The sequence below is a fragment of the Leptosomus discolor genome, unplaced genomic scaffold (genome assembly GCF_034619465.1).
Source record: "Leptosomus discolor isolate bLepDis1 unplaced genomic scaffold, bLepDis1.hap2 HAP2_SCAFFOLD_133, whole genome shotgun sequence".
In the NCBI taxonomy this organism is placed as follows: domain Eukaryota; kingdom Metazoa; phylum Chordata; class Aves; order Leptosomiformes; family Leptosomidae; genus Leptosomus; species Leptosomus discolor.
The window spans coordinates 17969-41547 of NW_028237773.1; the positions used below are offsets into that span (position 1 = coordinate 17969).

General features: G+C 57.5%; 1 protein-coding gene across 1 annotated transcript in view; it reads right to left on the bottom strand.

Moving 5' to 3' along the window:
- Positions 1 to 23579, bottom strand: part of TNXB (tenascin XB) — a 67077-nt gene that overhangs the window by 15427 nt on the left and 28071 nt on the right. The window contains exons 21-36 of the mRNA XM_086480971.1: positions 22504 to 22848; positions 20404 to 20697; positions 18311 to 18654; positions 17170 to 17452; positions 15025 to 15312; positions 13404 to 13697; positions 11903 to 12196; positions 10531 to 10824; positions 8699 to 8992; positions 7458 to 7751; positions 6451 to 6454; positions 5857 to 6167; positions 4181 to 4525; positions 2599 to 2892; positions 939 to 1232; positions 331 to 624 (exon numbers count right to left, since the gene is read on the bottom strand). Coding sequence (XP_086337097.1) covers positions 331 to 624; positions 939 to 1232; positions 2599 to 2892; positions 4181 to 4525; positions 5857 to 6167; positions 6451 to 6454; positions 7458 to 7751; positions 8699 to 8992; positions 10531 to 10824; positions 11903 to 12196; positions 13404 to 13697; positions 15025 to 15312; positions 17170 to 17452; positions 18311 to 18654; positions 20404 to 20697; positions 22504 to 22848 — 4566 coding nt within the window. The remainder of the gene's footprint in view (positions 1 to 330; positions 625 to 938; positions 1233 to 2598; positions 2893 to 4180; positions 4526 to 5856; positions 6168 to 6450; positions 6455 to 7457; positions 7752 to 8698; positions 8993 to 10530; positions 10825 to 11902; positions 12197 to 13403; positions 13698 to 15024; positions 15313 to 17169; positions 17453 to 18310; positions 18655 to 20403; positions 20698 to 22503; positions 22849 to 23579) is intronic.

The following is a 23579-nucleotide window of genomic DNA, read 5'->3' on the forward strand; positions in this document are numbered from 1 at the left end:
CCCACCCATTCAACCATCCATGTCACCATCCCTCCACTCATCCATCCCTCCATCCACCCATGTGTCTGCCCGCCTGTCTGTCTGTCCATCCATGCATGTCACCATCCCTCCCTCCACCCGTGTGTCCATTCACCCAACCAATAAACCACCCATCCGTTCATATCCCCCGACCCCTCCAACCCTCCCGTTCCCGGCCCCCAGCCAGCACCCAAGAGATGTCCCCATTTCCCACCAGGCCCAAGGGACTGGGACGGGCCCTGTCCGACCTCCTGCCGCATTCCCAACCCAGCGCCCAAAGGGGACATGGACAGATCCAGCACAGGCCCGCACCCGTGATGGTGTCAAGAGAGATGGGACCAAGACGTTTCTGCCCCACCACCCCGTACAGGTAGAAGTTGTAGCGGTGGGACGGTGCCAGACCAGCCACGGTCACGGTGTGGAACCCTCCATCCACGAGCAGCGACTCGAGCTGCCCCCGGGGGTCCCTGTACTGCACCGTGAAGGAGTCAAAGGTGCCCTCGGGGACGCTCCACTCCAGCTGGACGGAGTCGGGGCTGACGTGGGAGGCCGTGAGCTCGCCCAGGCGGGGCTGAGAGGTTGGTGTCTCTTCTTCTGGAGCTGGAGCTGCAACAGAGACAGCACGATGCCAGGTGGAAAGGTCCATCCATCCACCTGTCCATCAAGAAACCGAACGTTCATCCACTCCATGGTCCCGCCATCTCTCATGCAACCAGTTATCATCTACCCATCACCTATCCATCCCTCTGTCCAGCCCTCCACCCTTCCATGCTCCCGTCCCTCCAACCCAGGCAGCACTCGACAGACATTCCTGGTTCCCAAGAGGCCAAACAGAACCAGGACAGACCTTGCCCCAGCTCATGGCCCACATCAAAGCCACTTCCAAACAGGACACACATGGGGCAAAGAGTCCCCCTCACCTGTGATGGCGTCGGTGGAGACGGGGCCCAGGTGCTTCCGACCCCACACCCCGTACAGGTTGAACTTGTAGCGGCGGGACGGCGACAGCCCCGGCACGCTCACCGTGCGCGAGCCACCGTCCACGGGCACCGCCTGGGGCTGCCCCTGGGCGTCCTTGTACTGCACCGTGAAGGAGTCAAAGGTGCCCTCGCGGACGCTCCACTCCAGCTGGACGGAGTCGGGGCTGACGTGGGAGGCCCTGAGCTCGCCCAGGACCGGCGGCGATGGCGGTTTCTCCTCCGGCTCGGCTGGGGCTGCAACAGAGAGGACACCACGCAGGGCATCAACATCCACACGTCCCTCCAACCATCCACCTGTCCATCAATCCGTGCATCCATCCGTCCATCCAGCCAGTCAAGAAGTCCCCTCTCCAGGTATCAGGCCACCCAAGCACCCACCCACCTCTCCTTCCAACCATCCCTAATGCTCTTCTACCCAGCAGCCTCCCACACATCCACGCAGGCACCCTTCCGCTCACCGTCGGGTCTCCAGTCATCCACCAAATCACCCAACCCTCAACCAAACACCCCAAAAAACCATCTCTCTGCCCAATAACGCTGGGTTTGGTCACCCATGTCGTCATCCATTCATTCATCCATGTCTTCGTCATCCCTTTCATCCACACACCAATCCCTTGCTCTGCCTCCCCGTGCAACCTTCTCTCTCCCTACATTTCTCCATCCAACCATCTATGCTTCCACCCATCCAATCAACCACTCTTCCCTGAACTCCTCCATCCATTGCTCCTTCAATCCGTCCTTCTTACCACCCATCCTACCACCAAAACTCTCACAGACCCAGGCAGCCATCTCTTCAACCATCTGTCCTTAAAATCAACCTAATCACCAACCTCCCACCGTCAGCTACCCAACCACCCACCCACACAACCATCCATCCATCCAACCATTTCTCTCTCCGATCTCTCCATATTTCACTCCTTGAATCCACACCTCCATTCAACCATCCAACCAAACAGAGGCTCCTTTCTCCCTCCAGACAAACACTCATCCAACCAACAGTCCCACCACCCATCGTCCAACGATTCCCGCTCTCATCCAGCTCTCTGGACACACAACCACCCAATCACATATCCAGCCCACGAACCAAACACACATTCAACCACGGCATCACGGAATCATCGTGGTTGGGAAAGAACTTGGAGATCATCAAGTCCAATCATTAGCCCAGCAGTGCCCAGCCCACCACTAAAGCATGTCCCGTAGCACCTCATCTACTCATCATTTCATTACCTCCTGGGATGGTGACCCCACCACCTCCCTGGGCACCCCAGTTCCCTCAGCCGCTGCCCATCAGACCTGGTCTCCAGACCCTTCACCACCTTCGTTGCCCTTCTCTGGATACGCTCCAGAACCTCAATTTCCTTCTTGCAATGAGGGCCCCAGCCCACAATTTGTCCATTCGTCCACCCATCCAAATATGCACCCACCCACCCGTCCCCTCATCCTTCCAACCTTCCAAGCACCCATCCATGATCCAGCCCCACATCACACCCAACAGGTCCTCCCGTTTCCCAAGACAAACAAGTGACCCACCACGGCCCTCCCCAACCTTCTGCCACTGCAAACCCGGGGTGCAGAGAGAGCCCAGAGCCCACCTCACCTGTGATGGCGTCGGTGGAGACGGGGCCCAGGCGCTTCCGACCCCACACCCCATACAGGTTGAACTTGTAGCGGCGGGACGGCGACAGCCCTGGCACGCTCACCGTGCGCGAGCCACCGTCCACGGGCACCGCCTGGGGCTGCCCCTGGGCGTCCCTGTACTGCACCGTGAAGGAGTCAAAGGTGCCCTCGCGGACGCTCCACTCCAGCTGGACGGAGTCGGGGCTGACGTGGGAGGCCCTGAGCTCGCCCAGGACCGGCGGCGATGGCGGTTCCTCCTCTGGCTCGGCTGGGGCTGCAACAGAGAGGACACCACGCAGGGCATCAACATCCACACGTCCCTCCAACCATCCATCCGTCCATCCAGTTAATTAATAAAACAATCATTCATCCAGTCCTCCCTCTTTCTCCATACCACCACACGTCCATCCATCCCCACATATATCCATCCATCCTAAATACATCCATCCATCCATCCTAGATACAGCCATCCATCCATCCACCCACCCAATCAACCAACCAGTCCGCAGCACAGCCACACAATCCTCTGATCATCCATCCCTCCATCCATCCATGCCTAAACCCACCCAAACACCCATCAAACCACCCAAATATCCATCTGTCCATGCCACAACAAAATCCACCCCTCCAGGTTTCCAACAAAGCTCTTGACATGCAAAGTTTTCCAACAATCCCTCCCTGAATCCATTCCTCCACTCAAACACCAAACCATCTCACCCACCACTCCTCGGACTAAACACACATCCAACACACTCACCCAGTGTCCATCCACCCACCTTCCATACTCCCATCTAACCATTTGCCCATCCAACCCTCCAAACCACCTTTCAATCCCTGCAACACCCAGACATATCCGAATCTTCACCCATCCATCGACCCATCCATCTATCCGCTCCATCCATCCCTCTGCCTATCCCCAGCCATTTAATCACCCACCCAGCACTCGCCTCACCCAGTCAGCCCCTTTCCACCCATGGCCCACTCCTCCCCCTCTCCGTCCACCATTCCACTCAACCACCCCAGCAGCCCTTCGGCAGCCAATGCACATGCCAGACCGACAGAAACCCGCCCTTCCCTCCAGCTCCCCATCCACGTGTCTCCCACCCACCCATGCTGCCTTCCACCCGGTCACCCATCAGCTCTCCATGAATCTTCTCCCTCACATCGGTCCATGGATCCGTCATCAGCCCAGCTACCCCAGCAGGAACCTGTCCATCCCCTCGTTCCTAAAATGCTCCGATTATCCATGGGGCCTCCCACAATTCCATCTGCCCGTGATTCCATCCATTCCACTATCCAGCCATCAACAGGTCCACCCAAATGTTTTTCCAGCCACCTATCCAAAAACTCAAAAATCCATCCATCCATCCATCCATCCATCCATCCATCCATCCATCCATCGAACCATCCATCCATCCATCCGTCCAGCCACCCATCTATCCAGCCACCCATCCAACCTTCCAATTACACCCACCCATCCCATCATCCACACCCTTGTCAACACCCAAGAGATGTTGGCCGTTCCCACGTGACCCAAGTGACCCACCACGGCCCTGCCCAACCTTCTGCCACTGCAAACCTGGGGTGCAGAGAGAGCCCAGAGCCCCCCTCACCTGTGACGGCGTCGGTGGAGACGGGGCCCAGGCGCTTCCGACCCCACACCCCGTACAGGTTGAACTTGTAGCGGCGGGACGGCGACAGCCCCGGCACGCTCACCGTGCGCGAGCCACCGTCCACGGGCACCGCCTGGGGCTGCCCCTGGGCGTCCCTGTACTGCACCGTGAAGGAGTCAAAGGTGCCCTCGGGGACGCTCCACTCCAGCTGGACGGAGTCGGGGCTGACGTGGGAGGCCCTGAGCTCGCCCAGGACCGGCGGCGATGGCGGTTCCTCCTCCGGCTCGGCTGGGGCTGCAACAGAGAGGCCACCACGCAGGGCATCAACATCCACACATCCCTCCAACCATCCATCCGTCCATCCAGTTAATTAATAAAACAATCATTCATCCAGTCCTCCCTCTTTCTCCATACCACCACATGTCCATCCATCCCCACATCTATCCATCCATCCTAAATACATCCATCCATCCATCCTAAATACAGCCATCTATCCATCCACCCACCCAATCAACCAACCAGTCCACAGCACAGCCACACAGTCCTCTGATCATCCATCCCTCCATCCATCCGTGCCTCAACCCACCCAAACACCCATCAAACCACCCAAACATCCATCTGTCCATGCCACAACAAAATCCATCCTTCCAGGTTTCCAACAAAGCTCTTGCCATGAAATTTCTCCAACAATCCCTCCCTGAATCCATTCCTCCACTCAAACACCAAAACATCTCACCCACCACTCATCGGATCAAACACACATCCAACACCCCCACCCAGTGTCCATCCACCCACCTTCCATACTCCCATCTAACCATTTGCCCATCCAACCCTCCAAACCACCTTTCAATCCCTGCAACACACAGACTCACACAAATCTTCACCCATCCATTGACCCATCCATCCATCCATCCCTCTGCCTGTCCCTACAGCCATCTAATCGCCCATCCAGCACTTGCCTCACCCAGCCAGCCCCATTCCACCCATGGCCCACTCCTTCCCCTCTCCGTCCACCCATCCACTCACCTACCCCAGCAGCCCTTCGGCAGCCAAGGCACATGCCAGACAGACACAAACCCACCCTTCCCTCCAGCTCCCCATCCACGCGTCTCCCACCCACCCATGCTGCCTTCCACCCAGTCACCCATCAGCTCTCCATGAACCTTCTCCCTCACATCGGTCCATGGATGCGTTCTCAGCCCAGCTATCCCAGCAGGCACCCATCCATCCCCTCGTTCCTTAAATGCTCCAATTATCCATGGGGCCTCCCACAATTCCATCTGCCCGTCATTCCATCCATTCCCCTATCCAGCCATCAACCAGTCCAACCAAACTTTTTTCCAACCACCCATCCAATAGGCCAAAAATCCATCCATACGTTCATCCATCCATCCATCCATCCATCCATCCATCCAACCTTCTAGCCATCCGTCATTCCAGCCATCCATCTATCCATCCACCCATCCAACCTTCCAATTACACCCACCCATCCCATCATCCACACCCTTGTCAGCACCCAAGAGATGTTGCTCGTGCGCACGTGACCCAAGTGACCCACCACGGCCCTCCCCAACATTCTGCCACTGCAAACCCGGGGTGCAGAGAGAGCCCAGAGCCCCCCTCACCTGTGACGGCGTCGGTGGAGACGGGGCCCAGGCGCTTCCGACCCCACACCCCGTACAGGTTGAACTTGTAGCGGCGGGACGGCGACAGCCCCGGCACGCTCACCGTGCGCGAGCCACCGTCCACGGGCACCGCCTGGGGCTGCCCCTGGGCGTCCTTGTACTGCACCGTGAAGGAGTCAAAGGTGCCCTCGGGGACGCTCCACTCCAGCTGGACGGAGTCGGGGCTGAAGTGGGAGGCCCTGAGCTCGCCCAGGACCGGCGGCGATGGCGGTTCCTCCTCTGGTGGGGCTGCAGCTGCAACAGGGACAGCACTGTGCAGGACACACTGGGGAAAGACATCCATCCATCCAACCATCCATCCACCAACCCACTCATCCATCCTTACGTCCATCCCTCCATCCATCCATCACTCCATCGGCCTGTCCCTACAGCCATCTAATCGCCCACCCAGCACTTGCCTCACGCAACCATCCCGCTTCCCACTCCTCGCCCTCCCCGTCCACCCATCCACTCACCCACCCCAGCAGCCCTTTAGCAGGCAATGCACATGCCAGACAGACACAAACCCACCCTTCCCTCCAGCTCTCCATCCACGCGTCTCCCACCCACCCATGCTGCCTTCCACCCAGTCACCCATCAGCTCTCCATGAACCTTCTCCCTGACATAGGTCCATCGATCCGTCATCAGCCCAGCTACCCCAGCAGGAACCCGTCCATCCCCTCTTTCCTCAAATGCTCCGACTATCCATGAGGCCTCCCACACTTCCATCCGTCCATGCTTCCATCCATTCCTCTATCCAGCCAGCAACCAGTCCATCCATCCAAATATCCACCCGTTGATCCACCCATTGATCCACCCGTCCATCCACCCGTCCATCCGTCCATCCATCCTTCCATACGTCCGTCCGTCCGTCCATCCATCCATCCATCCAGGGATCCCCTGATTCACTCATCCATCCATCCATTCATCCATCCATCCATCCATCCATCCATCCATCCATCCATCCATCCATCCATCCATCTCCTCAAGCAATCAATCAGTCATTCCCATGCTTCCATCCTTCCATCCTTCCAAACTTCCAGCCATCCAGCAAAACAAAGCGGGGCTGAAACATCAAACACATCCCGCCAACAATTCGTCCATCTCTTTTCTATTCCTTCATCCACTGAATCCCTCATCTCTCCATCACCTTTTCCCATTCAGCAGTCCTCCAATCAACACCTCCATTCCAACACAAAACCTATCACATGCACCTTTATTCCTCCAATCAACACACCCAAACACCCATCTCACCATCCATCCACCCAGCTCAGCGGCCACACCATTACCCAATGACACATCCAGCCCACAAACTAGACACAACCTCTCATCCGTTCATCCACCCACCTGCCCATCCATCCCTCTACTCATCCTTCTGTCCACCTGTTCACCCATCCCTTTATCCCTCCACCCTTCCAAGCCCCCATCCATAGATTCCATCCCAAAGCACACCCAACAGCTCTCCCCATTACACAAGACACCCAAGTGACCCACCACGGCCCTCCCCAACCTTCTGCCACTGCAAACCCGGGGTGCAGAGAGAGCCCAGAGCCCCCCTCACCTGTGACGGCGTCAGTGGAGACGGGGCCCAGGCGCTTCCGACCCCACACCCCGTACAGGTTGAACTTGTAGCGGCGGGACGGCGACAGCCCCGGCACGCTCACCGTGCGCGAGCCACCGTCCACGGGCACCGCCTGGGGCTGCCCCTGGGCGTCCTTGTACTGCACCGTGAAGGAGTCAAAGGTGCCCTCGGGGACGCTCCACTCCAGCTGGACGGAGTCGGGGCTGACGTGGGAGGCCCTGAGCTCGCCCAGGACCGGCGGCGATGGCGGTTCCTCCTCAGGCTCAGCTGGGGCTGCAACAGAGATGACACCATGCAGGGCATCAACATCCACAAGTCCCTCCAACCATCCATCCGTCCATACATTCAGGAAATTAAAGACTCATTCATCCCATGCTCCCTCTTTCTCCATGCCACCACATGTCCATCCATCCCCACATCCATCCACATCCACATCCCATCTAACCAGGAGCCCATCCAACCCTCCAAACCACCTCTCAATACCCGCAACACCCAGACATACCCGAATCTTCACCCATCCATCCGCTCCATCCATCCATCTGCCTGTCCCTACAGACATCTAATCACCCACTCAGCGCCCGCCTTACCCAGCCAGCCCCCTTCCACCCATGGCCCACTCCTCCCCCTCTCCGTCCACCCATCCACTCAACCACCCCAGCAGCCCTTCAGCAGCCAAGGCACATGCCAGACAGACACAAACCCACCCTTCCCTCCAGCTCTCCATCCACACGACTCCCACCCACCCATGCTGCCTTCCACCCAGTCACCCATCAGCTCTCCATGAACCTTCTCCCTCACATCGGTCCATGGATGCGTTCTCAGCCCAGCTATCCCAGCAGGAACCTGTCCATCCCCTTGTTCCTAAAATGCTCCAACAATCCATGGGGCCTCCCACAATTCCATCTGCCCATGATTCCATCCATTCCTCTATCCAGCCATCAACCAGTCCAACCGAACGTTTTTCCAGCCACCCATCCAAATATCCATCGATCCATCCATCCATCCACCCACCCTTCCAGCCATCCACCCTTCCAGCCATCCATCTATCCATCCACCCATCCAACCTTCCAATTGCACCCACCCATCCCATCATCCACACCTTTGTCAGCACCCGAGAGATGTTGCCCGTTCGCACGTGACTCGAGTGACCCCCCACGGCCCTGCCAACCCTTCTGCCACTGCAAACCCCGGCTGCAGAGAGAGCCCAGAGCCCCCCTCACCTGTGACGACGTCGGTGGAGACGGGGCCCAGGCGTTTCCGACCCCACACCCCGTACAGGTTGAACTTGTAGCGGCGGGACGGCGACAGCCCCGGCACGCTCACCGTGCGCGAGCCACCGTCCACGGGCACCGCCTGGGGCTGCCCCTGGGCGTCCCTGTACTGCACCGTGAAGGAGTCAAAGGTGCCCTCGGGGACGCTCCACTCCAGCTGGACGGAGTCGGGGCTGACGTGGGAGGCCCTGAGCTCGCCCAGGACCGGCGGCGATGGCGGTTCCTCCTCCGGCTCTGCTGGGGCTGCAACAGAGAGGCCACCACGCAGGGCATCAACATCCACACGTCCCTCCAACCATCCATCCCTTCATCCAGTTAATTAATTAAACAATCATTCATCCAGTCCTCCCTCTTTCTCCATGCCACCACATGTCCATCCATCCATCCATCCATCTATCCATCCACCAACCCAATCAACCATCCAGTCCGCAGCACAGCCACACAGACCTCTGATCATCCATCCCTCCATCCATCCGTGCCTCAACCCACCCAAACACCCATTAAACCACCCAAATATCCATCTGTCCATGCCACAACAAAATCCATCCCTCCAGGTTTCCAACAAAGCTCTTGCCATGCAAAGTTCTCCAACAATCCCTCCCTGAATCCATTCCTCCACTCAAACACCAAAACATCTCACCCACCACTCATCGGACTAAACACACATCCAACACACTCACCCAGTGTCCATCCACCCACCTTCCATACTCCCATCTAACCATTTGCCCATCCAACCCTCCAAACCACCTTTCAATCCCTGCAACACCCAGACTCACGCGAATCTTCACCCATCCATCGACCCATCCATCCATCCACTCCATCCATCTATCTGCCTGTCTCTACAGCCAACTAATCACCTACCCAGCACTCGCTTCACCCAGCCAGCCCCCTTCCACCCATGGCCCACTCCTCCTCCTCTCCGTCCACCCATCCACTCACCCACCCCAGCAGCCCTTCGGCAGCCAATGCACATGCCAGACCGACAGAAACCTGCCCTTCCCAACTGCTCTCCATCCATGTGCCTCTCACCTACTCATGCTGCCTTCCACCCAGTCACCCATCAGCTCTCCGTGAACCTTCTCCCTCACATCGGTCCATCAATCCATTGTCAGCCCAGCTATGCCAGCAGCACCCATCCATCCCCTCGTTCCTTAAACGCTCCAATTACCCATCGGACCTCCCACGCTTCCATCCGCCCGTGCTTCCATCCATTCCTCTATCTAACCATCAACCAGTTCACCCAAGCAATTTTACACCCACCCATCCATCCTTCCATCCATCCATCTCCTCAAGCAGTCAATTAGCCATTTCCCAAGCTTCCATCTTCCATCCTTCCATGCAGCAAAACAAAGGAGGGCAGAAACATCACACATGCCCCTCCATCAATCCATCCATCTCTTTGACATCCCTCCGCACACTGAATTCCTCATCTCTCCATTACCCTTCGCCATTCAGCGGTCCTTGAATCAACACCTCCATTCCAACACGCAACCTATCAGACACACCTTTATTCCTCCAATCAACACACCCAGACACCCATCTCACCATCCATCCACCCGGCTGGGTGGCCACACCATCACCCAATGACACATCCAGCCCACAAACTAGACACAAACACCAACCTCTCATCCACTCATCCATCCACCCGCCCATCCATCCCTCTACTCATCCTTCTGTCCACCTGTTCACCCATCGAACAAGTCAATCGTCGAAAATTCGCCCCGCCCAACCTTCTGCCACTGCAAACCCGGGGTGCAGAGAGAGCCCAGAGCCCCCCTCACCTGTGACGGCGTCGGTGGAGATGGGGCCCAGGCGCTTCCGACCCCACACCCCGTACAGGTTGAACTTGTAGCGGCGGGACGGAGACAGCCCCAGCACGCTCACCGTGCGCGAGCCACCGTCCACGGGCACCGCCTGGGGCTGCCCCTGGGCGTCCCTGTACTGCACCGTGAAGGAGTCAAAGGTGCCCTCGGGGACGCTCCACTCCAGCTGGATGGAGTCGGGGCTGACGTGGGAGGCCCTGAGATCGCCCAGGACCGGCGGCGATGGCGGTTCCTCCTCTGGCTCGGCTGGGGCTGCAACAGAGAGGCCACCACGCAGGGCATCAACATCCACACGTCCTTCCAACCATCCAGACGTCCATACAGCTACTCAGTAAATCCCCCCTCCAGGTATCAGGCCACCCAAGCACCCACCCACATCTCCTTCCAGCCATCTCTAACGCTTTCAACACATCAACCTCCCAGCCACAGTGTCTTCCATCCATCCATTCAACTCATTCCCAGCAAAAGGGTCCATCCTTTGTTCTGTCCAGCCATAGTACCCTCCATCCAGCCATTCAACTCATCACCACCCCGTTTATCCCCTCACTCAGCCATACTCCCTCCTGTCCTTCCATCCAGCCTTAACCCTTCAACCCATCATCCTCCCAAACATACAGCCCTGTCCATCCCCATCTCCCCACCACTCCAGCCACCTGATTGCCCACCCGGCTAAGAGCCTGCCTCAACCAGACACACTCCGACTTATATTCCGTCCTTCATTCCATCCAGTAATTGTCCCTCCCATTCTCGGTGCATTGCACCACTATGTTTTTTGTGAGTGCATCCACCCGTCCACCCACCCATTATCTACCCAACCACTCCTCTGTCCATCTGTCCGTCCACTCAAGAAATCCCCCCTCCAGGTATCTGGCCGCCCAAGCACCCACCCACCTTTCCTTCCAACCAACCCTAACACTCTTCTACCCAGCAGCCTCCCACACAACCACGCAGGCAACCTTCCCCTCACCATCGGGTCTCCAGTCAGCCTCCGAAACACCCAACCCTCAACCAAACACCCCAACAAACCATCTCTCTGCCCAGTAACGCTGGGTTTGGTCACCCATGTCGTCATCCATTCATTCATCCATGTCTTCGTTATCCCTTTCGTCCACACACCAATCCCTTGCTCTGTCTCCCCGTGCAACCTTGTCTCTCCCTCCATTTCTCCATCCAACCACCCATGTTTCCTCCCATCCAATCAACCATTCTTCCCTGCACTCCTCCATCCATTGCTCCTTGAATGCTCACACCCAAGTGACCCACCACAGCCCTCCCCAACCTTCTGCCACTGCAAACCCGGGGTGCAGAGAGAGCCCAGAGCCCCCCTCACCTGTGACGGCGTCGGTGGAGACGGGGCCCAGGCGCTTCCGACCCCACACCCCGTACAGGTTGAACTTGTAGCGGCGGGACGGCGACAGCCCCGGCACGCTCACCGTGCGCGAGCCACCATCCACGGGCACTGCCTGGGGCTGCCCCTGGGCGTCTTTGTACTGCACCGTGAAGGAGTCAAAGGTGCCCTCGGGGACGCTCCACTCCAGCTGGACGGAGTCGGGGCTGACGTGGGAGGCCCTGAGCTCGCCCAGGACCGGCGGCGATGGCGGCTCCTCCTCCGGCTCGGCTGGGGCTGCAACAGGGACAGCACTGTGCAGGACACACTGGGGAAAGACATCCATCCATCCACCCACCCACCAACTCATCCATCCTTCCACACATCAATCCATCCATCCATCCATCCATCCATCCATCCATCCATCGGCCTGTCCCTACAGATATGTAATCGTCCAACCAGCCCTTGCCTCACCCAACCATTCCCCCTCCCACTCCTCCCCCTCTCCGTCCACCCATCCACTCACCCACCCCAGCAGCCCTTCAGCAGCCAAGGCACATGCCAGACAGACACAAACCCACCCTTCCCTCCAGCTCTCCATCCACGCGTCTCCCACCCACCCATGCTGCCTTCCACCCAGTCACCCATCAGCTCTCCATGAACCTTCTCCCTCACATCAGTACATCGATCCGTCATCAGCCCAGCTACCCCAGCAGGAACCCGTCCATCCCCTCTTTCCTCAAAAGCTCCGATTATCCATGGAGCCTCCCACACTTCCATCCGCCCGTGCTTCCGTCCATTCCTCTATCCAGCCAGCAACCAGTCCACCCATCCAAAAAGCCACCCGTTGATCCACCCGTCCATCCATCCATCCATCCATCCATCCTTCCATCCAGGGATCCCTTGAATCATCCATCCATCCTTCCATCTATCCATCTCCTCAAGCAATCAGTCATTCCCAAGCTTCCACCCTTCCAAACTTCCAGCCGTCCAGCAAAACAAAGCAGGGCAGAAACATCAAACACATCCCTCCCCCAATTCGTCCATCTCTTTTCTATCCCTCCGTCCACTGAATCCCTCAGCTCTCCATCACCTTTTCCCATTCAGCAGTCCTCCAATCAACACCTCCATTCCAACACACAACCTATCACATGCACCTTTATTCCTCCAATCAACACACCCAAACACCCATCTCACCATCCATCCACCCAGCTCAGCGGCCACACCATCACACAATGACACATCCAGCCCACAAACTAGACACAACCTCTCATCCGCTCATCCACCCACCTGCCCATCCATCCCTCTACTCATCCTTCTGTCCACCTGTTCACCCATCCCTTCATCCCTCCACCCTTCCAAGCCCCCATCCATAGATTCCATCCCAAAGCACACCCAACAGCTCTCCCCATTACACAAGACACCCAAGTGACCCACCACGGCCCTCCCCAACCTTCTGCCACTGCAAACCCGGGGTGCAGAGAGAGCCCAGAGCCCCCCTCACCTGTGACAGCGTCGGTGGAGATGGGGCCCAGGCGCTTCCGACCCCACATCCCGTAAAGGTTGAACTTGTAGCGGCGGGACGGCGACAGCCCCGGCACGCTCACCGTGCGCGAGCCACCGTCCACGGGCACCGCCTGGGGCTGCCCCTGGGCGTCCTTGTACTGCACCGTGAAGGAGTCAAAGGTGCCCTCAGGGACGCTCCACTCCAGCTGGACGGAGTCGGGGCTGACGTGGGAGGCCCTGAGCTCGCCCAGGACCGGCGGCGATGGCGGTTCCTCCTCCGGCTCGGCTGGGGCTGCAACAGAGAGGACACCACGCAGGGCATCAACATCCACACGTCCCTCCAACCATCCATCCGTTCATCCAGTTAATTAATTAAACAATCATTCATCCAGTCCTCCCTCTTTCTCCATGCCACCACATGTTCACCCATCCCCATATCCATCCATCCATCCTAAATACATCCATCTATCCATCCACTCACCCAATCAACCATCCAGTCCGCAGCACAGCCACACAATCCTCTGATCATCCATCCCTCCATCCATCCGTGCCTCAACCCACCCAAACACCCATCAAACCACCCAAATATCCATCTGTCCATGCCACAACAAAATCCACCCCTCCAGGTTTCCAACAAAGCTCTTGCCATGCAAAGTTCTCCAACAATCCCTCCCTGAATCCATTCCTCCACTCAAACACCAAAACATCTCACCCACCACTCCTCCGACCAAACAGACATCCAACACACCCACCCAGTGTCCATCCACCCACCTTCCATACTCCCATCTAAACCATTCACCCATCCAACCCTCCAAACCACCTTTCAATGCCTGCAACACCCAGACTGACACAAATCTTCACCCATCCTTCGACCCATCCATCCATCTGCTCCATCCATCTATCTGCCTGCTCCTACAGCCATCTAATCACCCACCCAGCACCCACCTTACCCAGTCAGCCCCCTTCCATCCATGGCCCACTCCTTCCCCTCTCCGTCCACCCATCCACTCACCCACCCCAGCAGCCCTTCGGCAGCCAAGGCACATGCCAGACAGACACAAACCCACCCTTCCCTCCAGCTCTCCATCCACACGACTCCCACCCACTCATGCTGCCTTCCACCCAGTCACCCATCAGCTCTCCATGAACCTTCTCCCTCACATCGATCCATTGATCCGCTGTCAGCCCAGCTACCCCAGCAGGCACCCGTCCATCCCCTCTTTCCTCAAACGCTCCAATTATCCATGGGGCCTCCCACAATTTCATCTGCCCGTGCTTCCATCCATTCCTCTATCCAGCCATCAACCAGTCCACCCAAACTTTTTCCCAGCCATCCATCCAAACAGCCAAAAATCCATCCATCCGTCCATCCGTCCATCCGTCCAACCATTCAAACTTCCAGCCATCCATCCTTCCAGCCATCCATCCTTCCAGCCATCCGTCTATCCATCCACCTATCCAAACTTCCAATTGCACCCACCCATCACATCATCCACACCCTTATGAGTACCCAAGAGATGTTGCCCACTCCCACGTGACCCAAGTGACCCACCACGGCCCTGCCCAACCTTCTGCCACTGCAAACCCGGGGTGCAGAGAGAGCCCAGAGCCCCCCTCACCTGTGACGGCGTCGGTGGAGACGGGGCCCAGGCGCTTCCGACCCCACACCCCGTACAGGTTGAACTTGTAGCGGCGGGACGGCGACAGCCCTGGCACGCTCACCGTGCGCGAATCACCGTCCACGGGCACCGCCTGGGGCTGCCCCTGGGCGTCCCTGTACTGCACCGTGAAGGAGTCAAAGGTGCCCTCGGGGACGCTCCACTCCAGCTGGACGGAGTCGGGGCTGACGTGGGAGGCCCTGAGCTCGCCCAGGACCGGCGGCGATGGCGGTTCCTCCTCTGGCTCGGCTGCAACAGAGAGGCCACCACGCAGGGCATCAACATCCACACGTCCTTCCAACCATCCAGACGTCCATACAGCTACTCAGTAAATCCCCCCTCCAGGTATCAGGCCACCCAAGCACCCACCCACATCTCCTTCCAGCCATCTCTAACGCTTTCCTACACATCAGCCTCCCTCCATAGTGTCTTCCATCCATCCATTCAACTCATTCCCAGCAAAAGGGTCCATCCTTTGTTCTGTCCAGCCATAGTCCCCTCCATCCAGCCATTCAACTCCTCATCGCCCCGTTTAGCCCCTCACTCAGCCATACTCCCTCCTGTCCTTCCATCCAGCCTTAACCCTTCAACCCATCATCCTCCCAAACATACGGCTCTGTCCATCCCCATCTCCCCACCACTCCGTCCACCTGATTACCCACCCGGCTAACAGCCTGCCTCAACCAGACACACTCCGACTTATTTTCCCCCATTTATTCCATCCAGTCATTGCCCCTCCCATTCTCGGTGCGTTGCGCCACCACGTCCTTTGTCAGTTCATCCACCCGTCCATCCATCCATTTTCTACCCAACCACTGCTCTGACCATCTGTCCATCCACCCAAGAAATCCCCTCTCCAGGTATCAGGCCACCCAAGCACCCACCCACCTCTCCTTCCAACCATCCCTAATGCTCTTCTACCCAGCAGCCTCCCACACATCCACGCAGGCACCCTTCCGCTCACCATTGGATCTCAAGTCATCCACCGAATCACCCAACCCTCAACAAAACACCCCAAAAAACCATCTCTCTGCCCAGTAACGCTGGGTTTGGTCACCCATGTCATCATCCATTCATTCATCCATGTCTTCGTCATCCCTTTCATCCACACACCAATCCCTTGCTCTGCCTCCCCGTGCAACCTTCTCTCTCCCTCCATTTCTCCATCCAACCATCTATGCTTCCACCCATCCAATCAACCACTCTTCCCTGAACTCCTCCATCCATTGCTCCTTCAATCCGTCCTTCTTACCACCCATCCTACCACCAAAACTCTCACAGACCCAGGCAGCCATCTCTTCAACCATCTATCCTTAAAATCAACCTAATCACCAACCTCCCACCGTCAGCTACCCAACCACCCACCCACACAACCATCCATCCATCCAACTATTTCTCTCTCCGATCTCTCCATATTTCACTCCTTGAATCCACACCTCCATTCAACCATCCAACCAAACAGACGCTCCTTTCTCCCTCCAGACAAACACTCATCCAACCAACAGTCCCACCACCCATCGTCCAATGATTCCCGCTCTCATCCAACTCTCTGGACACACAACCACCCAATCACATATCCAGCCCACGAACCAAACACACATTCAACCACGGCATCACGGAATCATCGTGGTTGGGAAAGGACTTGGAGATCATCAAGTCCAATCATTAGCCCAGCAGTGCCCAGCCCACCACTAAAGCATGTCCCGTAGCACCTCATCTACTCGTCATTTCATTACCTCCTGGGATGGTGACCCCACCACCACCCCGGGCACCCCAGTTCCCTCAGCCGCTGCCCATCAGACCTGGTCTCCAGGCCCTTCACCACCTTCGTTGCCCTTCTCTGGATACGCTCCAGAACCTCAATTTCCTTCTTGCAATGAGGGCCCCAGCCCACAATTTGTCCATTCGTCCACCCATCCAAATATGCACCCACCCACCCGTCCCCTCATCCTTCCAACCTTCCAAGCACCCATCCATGATCCAGCCCCACATCACACCCAACAGGTCTTCCCGTTTCCCAAGACAAACAAGTGACCCACCACGGCCCTCCCCAACCTTCTGCCACTGCAAACCCGGGGTGCAGAGAGAGCCCAGAGCCCCCCTCACCTGTGACGGCGTCGGTGGAGACGGGGCCCAGGCGCTTCCGACCCCACACCCCGTACAGGTTGAACTTGTAGCGGCGGGATGGCGACAGCCCCGGCACGCTCACCGTGCGCGAGCCACCGTCCACGGGCACCGCCTGGGGCTGCCCCTGGGGGTCCCTGTACTGCACCGTGAAGGAGTCAAAGGTGCCCTCGCGGACGCTCCACTCCAGCTGGACGGAGTCGGGGCTGACGTGGGAGGCCCTGAGCTCGCCCAGGACCGGCGGCAATGGCGGTTCCTCCTCTGGCTCGGCTGGGGCTGCAACAGAGAGGACACCACGCAGGTTACAAACATCAAAGTGTCCATCCTTTGTTCTGTCCAGCCATAGTCCCCTCCATCCAGCCGTTCAACTCCTCATCGCCCCGTTTAGCCCCTCACTCAGCCATACTCCCTCCTGTCCTTCCATCCAGCCTTAACCCTTCAACCCATCATCCTCCCAAACTTACAGCCCTGTCCATCCCCATCTCCCCAGCACTCCGTCCACCTGATTACCCACCCAGCTGACAGCCTGCCTCAACCAGACACACTCCGACTTATTTTCCGTCCTTCATTCCATCCAGCCATTGTCCCTTTGATTCCTTCTCTGTTGTGCCACCATGTCCATGTCAGTGCATCCACCCATCCATCCATTTTCTACCCAAACACTCCTCTGTCCATCCATCCATCCACTCAAGAAATCCCCCCTCCAGGTATCTGGCCGCCCAAGCACCCACCCACCTCTCCTTCCAACCATCCCTAACACTCTTCTACCCAGCAGCCTCCCACACATCCACGCAGGCACCCTTCCCCTCACCGTCGGGTCTCCAGTCATCCACCGAATCACCCAACCCTCAACCAAACACCCCAACAAACCATCTCTCTGCCCAGTAACGCTGGGTATCGTCACCCATGTCGTCATCCATTCATTCATCCCTGTCTTCGTCATCCCTTTCATCCACACACCAATCCCTTGCTCTGTCTCCCCGTGCAACCTTCTCTCTCTCTCTATTTATCCATCCAACCATCCATATTTCCTCCCATCCAATCAACCATTCTTCCCTGCACTCCTCCATCCATTGCTCCTGGAATGCTCACACCCAAGTGACCCACCACGGCCCTCCCCAACCTTCTGCCACTGCAAACCCGGGGTGCAGAGAGAGCCCAGAGCCCCCTCACCTGTGACGGCGTCGGTGGAGATGGGGCCCAGGCGCTTCCGACCCCACACCCCATACAGGTTGAACTTGTAGCGGCGGGACGGTGACAGCCCCGGCACGCTCACCGTGCGCGAATCACCGTCCACAGGCACCGCCTGGGGCTGCCCCTGGGCGTCCCTGTACTGCACCGTGAAGGAGTCAAAGGTGCCCTCGCGGACGCTCCACTCCAGCTGGACGGAGTCGGGGCTGACGTGGGAGGCCCTGAGCTCGCCCAGGACCGGCGGCGATGGCGGCTCCTCCTCTGGCTCGGCTGGGGCTGCAACAGAGAGGACACCACACAGGGCATTAACATCCACACGTCCCTCCAACCATCCATCCCTTCATCCAGTTAATTAATTAAACAATCATTCATCCAGTCCTCCCTCTTTCTCCATGCCACCACATGTCCACCCATCCCCATATCCATCCATTTATCCTAAATACATCCATCTACCCATCCACCCACCCAATCAACCAACCAGTCCGCAGCACAGCCACACAGACCTCTGATCATCCATCCCTCCATCCATCCGTGCCTCAACCCACCCAAACACCCATCAAACCACCCAAACATCCATCTGTCCATGCCACAACAAAATCCATCCTTCCAGGTTTCCAACAAAGCTCTTGCCATGAAATTTCTCCAACAATCCCTCCCTGAATCCATTCCTCCACTCAAGCACCAAAACATCTCACCCACCACTCCTTGGAACAAACACACATCCAACACCCCCACCCAGTGTCCATCCACCCACCTTCCATACTCCCATCTAATCAGCAGCTCATCCAGCCCTCCAAACCACCTTTCAATCCCTGCATCACCCAGACTCACACAAATCTTCACCCATCCATCGACCCATCCATCCATCCACTCCATCCATCTATCTGCCTGTCCCTACAGCCATCTAATCGCCCATCCAGCACTTGCCTCACCCAGACAGCCCCATTCCACCCATGGCCCACTCCTTCCCCTCTCCGTCCACCCACCCACTCACCCACCCCAGCAGCCCTTCGGCAGACAATGCACATGCCAGACAGACACAAACCCACCCTTCCCTCCAGCTCTCCATCCACGCGTCTCCCACCCACCCATGCTGCCTTCCACCCAGTCACCCATCAACTCTCCATGACCATTCTCCCTCACATCGGTCCATCGATCCGTCATCAGCCCAGCTACCCCAGCAGGAACCCGTCCATCCCCTCTTTCCTCAAATGCTCCGATTATCCATGGGGCCTCCCACACTTCCATCCGTCCATGCTTCCATCCATTCCATCCAAATATCCACCCGTCAATCCACCCGTTGATCCACCCGTCCATCCACCCGTCCATCATTCCATCCATCCATCCATCCGTCCATCCGTCCGACCATCCATCCATCCATCCATCCAGGGATCCCCTGATTCACTCATCCATCCATCCATCCATTCATCCATCCATCCATCCATCTCCTCAAGCAATCAATCAGTCATTCCCATGCTTCCATCCTTCCATCCTTCCAAACTTCCAGCCATGCAGCAAAACAAAGCGGGGCTGAAACATCAAACACATCCCGCCAACAATTCGTCCATCTCTTTTCTATCCCTCCGTCCACTGAATCCCTCAGCTCTCCATCACCTTTTCCCATTCAGCAGTCCTCCAATCAACACCTCCATTCCAACACACAACCTATCAGACACACCTTTATTCCTCCAATCAACACACCCAAACACCCATCTCGCCATCCATCCACCCAGCTCAGCGGCCACACCATCACCCAATGACACATCCAGCCCACAAACTAGACACAACCTCTCATCTGCTCATCCACCCACCTGCCCATCCATCCCTCTACTCATCCTTCTGTCCACCTGTTCACCCATCCCTTCATCCCCCCACCCTTCCAAGCCCCCATCCATAGATTCCATCCCAAAGCACCCCCAACAGCTCTCCCCATTACACAAGACACCCAAGTGACCCACCACAGCCCTCCCCAACCTTCTGCCACTGCAAACCTGGGGTGCAGAGAGAGCCCAGAGCCTCCCTCACCTGTGACAGCGTCGGTGGAGACGGGGCCCAGGCGCTTCCGACCCCACACCCCGTACAGGTTGAACTTGTAGCGGCGGGACGGCGACAGCCCCGGCACGCTCACCGTGCGCGAATCACCGTCTACAGGCACCGCCTGGGGCTGCCCCTGGGCGTCCTTGTACTGCACCGTGAAGGAGTCAAAGGTGCCCTCGGGGACGCTCCACTCCAGCTGGATGGAGTCGGGGCTGACGTGGGAGGCCCTGAGCTCGCCCAGGACCGGCGGCGATGGCGGTTCCTCCTCCGGCTCGGCTGGGGCTGCAACAGAGAGGACACCATGCAGGGCATCAACATCCACACGTCCTTCCAACCATCCGTCCGTCCATACAGCCACTCAGTAAATCCCCCCTCCAGGTATCAGGCCACCCAAGCACCCACCCACACCTCCTTCCAGCCATCTCTAACGCTTTCAACACATCAACCTCCCAGCCATAGTGTCTTCCCTCCATCCATTCAACTCATTCCCAGCAAAAGGGTCCATCCTTTGTTCTGTCCAGCCATAGTACCCTCCATCCAGCCATTCAACTCATCACCACCCCGTTTATCCCCTCACTCAGCCATACTCCCTCCTGTCCATCCATCCAGCCTTAACCCTTCAACCCATCATCCTCCCAAACATACAGCCCTGTCCATCCCCATCTCCCCACCACTCCAGCCACCTGATTGCCCACCCAGCTAAGAGCCTGCCTCAACCAGACACACTCCGACTTATATTCCGTCCTTCATTCCATCCAGTAATTGTCCCTCCCATTCTCGGTGCATTGCGCCATCATGTTTTCTGTGAGTGCATCCACCCGTCCACCCACCCATTATCTACCCAACCAATCCTCTGTCCATCTGTCCGTCCACTCAAGAAATCCCCCCTCCAGGTATCTGGCCGCCCAAGCACCCACCCACCTTTCCTTCCAACCAACCCTAACACTCTTCTACCCAGCAGCCTCCCACACATCCACGCAGGCAACCTTCCCCTCACCGTCGGGTCTCCAGTCATCCACCGAATCACCCAACCCTCAACCAAACACCCCAACAAACCATCTCTCTGCCCAGTAACGTTGGGTTTGGTCACCCATGTTGTCATCCATTCATTCATCCATGTCTTCGTCATCCCTTTCATCCACACACCAATCCCTTGCTCTGCCTCCCTGTGCAACCTTCTCTCTCCCTACATTTCTCCATCCAACCACCTATGCTTCCACCCATTCAATCAACCACTCTTCCCTGAACTCCTCCATCCATTGCTCCTTCAATCCGTCCTTCTTACCACCCATCCTACCACCAAAACACTCAGAGACCCAGGCAGCCATCTCTTCAACCATCTGTCCTTAAAATCAACCTAATCACCAACCTCCCACCGTCAGCTACCCAATCACCCACTCACACAACCATCCATCCATCCAACCATTTGTCTCTCCGATCTCTCCATATTTCACTCCTTGAATCCACACCTCCATTCAACCATCCAACCAAACAGAGGCTCCTTTCTCCCTCCAGACAAACACTCATCCAACCAACAGTCCCACCACCCATCGTCCAACGATTCCCGCTCTCATCCAACTCTCTGGACACACAACCACCCAATCACATATCCAGCCCACAAACCAAACACACATTCAACCATGGCATCACGGAATCATCGTGGTTGGGAAAGAACTTGGAGATCATCAAGTCCAATCATTAGCCCAGCAGTGCCCAGCCCACCACTAAAGCATGTCCCGTAGCACCTCATCTACTCGTCATTTCATTACCTCCTGGGATGGTGACCCCACCACCTCCCCGGGCACCCCAGTTCCCTCAGCCGCTGCCCATCAGACCTGGTCTCCAGGCCCTTCACCACCTTCGTTGCCCTTCTCTGGATACGCTCCAGAACCTCAATGTCCTTCTTGCAATGAGGGCCCCAGCCCACAATTTATCCATTCGTCTACCCATCCAAATATGCACCCACCCACCCGTCCCCTCATCCTTCCAACCTTCCAAGCACCCATCCATGATCCAGCCCCACATCACACCCAACAGGTCTTCCCGTTTCCCAAGACAAACAAGTGACCCACCACGGCCCTCCCCAACCTTCTGCCACTGCAAACCCGGGGTGCAGAGAGAGCCCAGAGCCCCCCTCACCTGTGACGGCGTCGGTGGAGACGGGGCCCAGGCGCTTCCGACCCCACACCCCGTACAGGTTGAACTTGTAGCGGCGGGATGGCGACAGCCCCGGAACGCTCACCGTGCGCGAGCCACCGTCCACGGGCACCGCCTGGGGCTGCCCCTGGGGGTCCCTGTACTGCACCGTGAAGGAGTCAAAGGTGCCCTCGCGGACGCTCCACTCCAGCTGGACGGAGTCGGGGCTGACGTGGGAGGCCCTGAGCTCGCCCAGGACCGGCGGCAATGGCGGTTCCTCCTCTGGCTCGGCTGGGGCTGCAACAGAGAGGACACCACGCAGGTTACAAACATCAAAGTGTCCATCCTTTGTTCTGTCCAGCCATAGTCCCCTCCATCCAGCCGTTCAACTCCTCATCGCCCCGTTTAGCCCCTCACTCAGCCATACTCCCTCCTGTCCATCCATCCAGCCTTAACCCTTCAACCCATCATCCTCCCAAACTTACAGCCCTGTCCATCCCCATCTCCCCAGCACTCCGTCCACCTGATTACCCACCCAGCTGACAGCCTGCCTCAACCAGACACACTCCGACTTATTTTCCGTCCTTCATTCCATCCAGCCATTGTCCCTTTGATTCCTTCTCTGTTGTGCCACCACGTCCATGTCAGTGCATCCACCCATCCATCCATTTTCTACCCAAACACTCCTCTGTCCATCCATCCATCCACTCAAGAAATCCCCCCTCCAGGTATCTGGCCGCCCAAGCACCCACCCACCTCTCCTTCCAACCATCCCTAACACTCTTCTACCCAGCAGCCTCCCACACATCCACGCAGGCACCCTTCCCCTCACCGTCGGGTCTCCAGTCATCCACCGAATCACCCAACCCTCAACCAAACACCCCAACAAACCATCTCTCTGCCCAGTAACGCTGGGTATCGTCACCCATGTCGTCATCCATTCATTCATCCCTGTCTTCGTCATCCCTTTCATCCACACACCAATCCCTTGCTCTGTCTCCCCGTGCAACCTTCTCTCTCTCTCTATT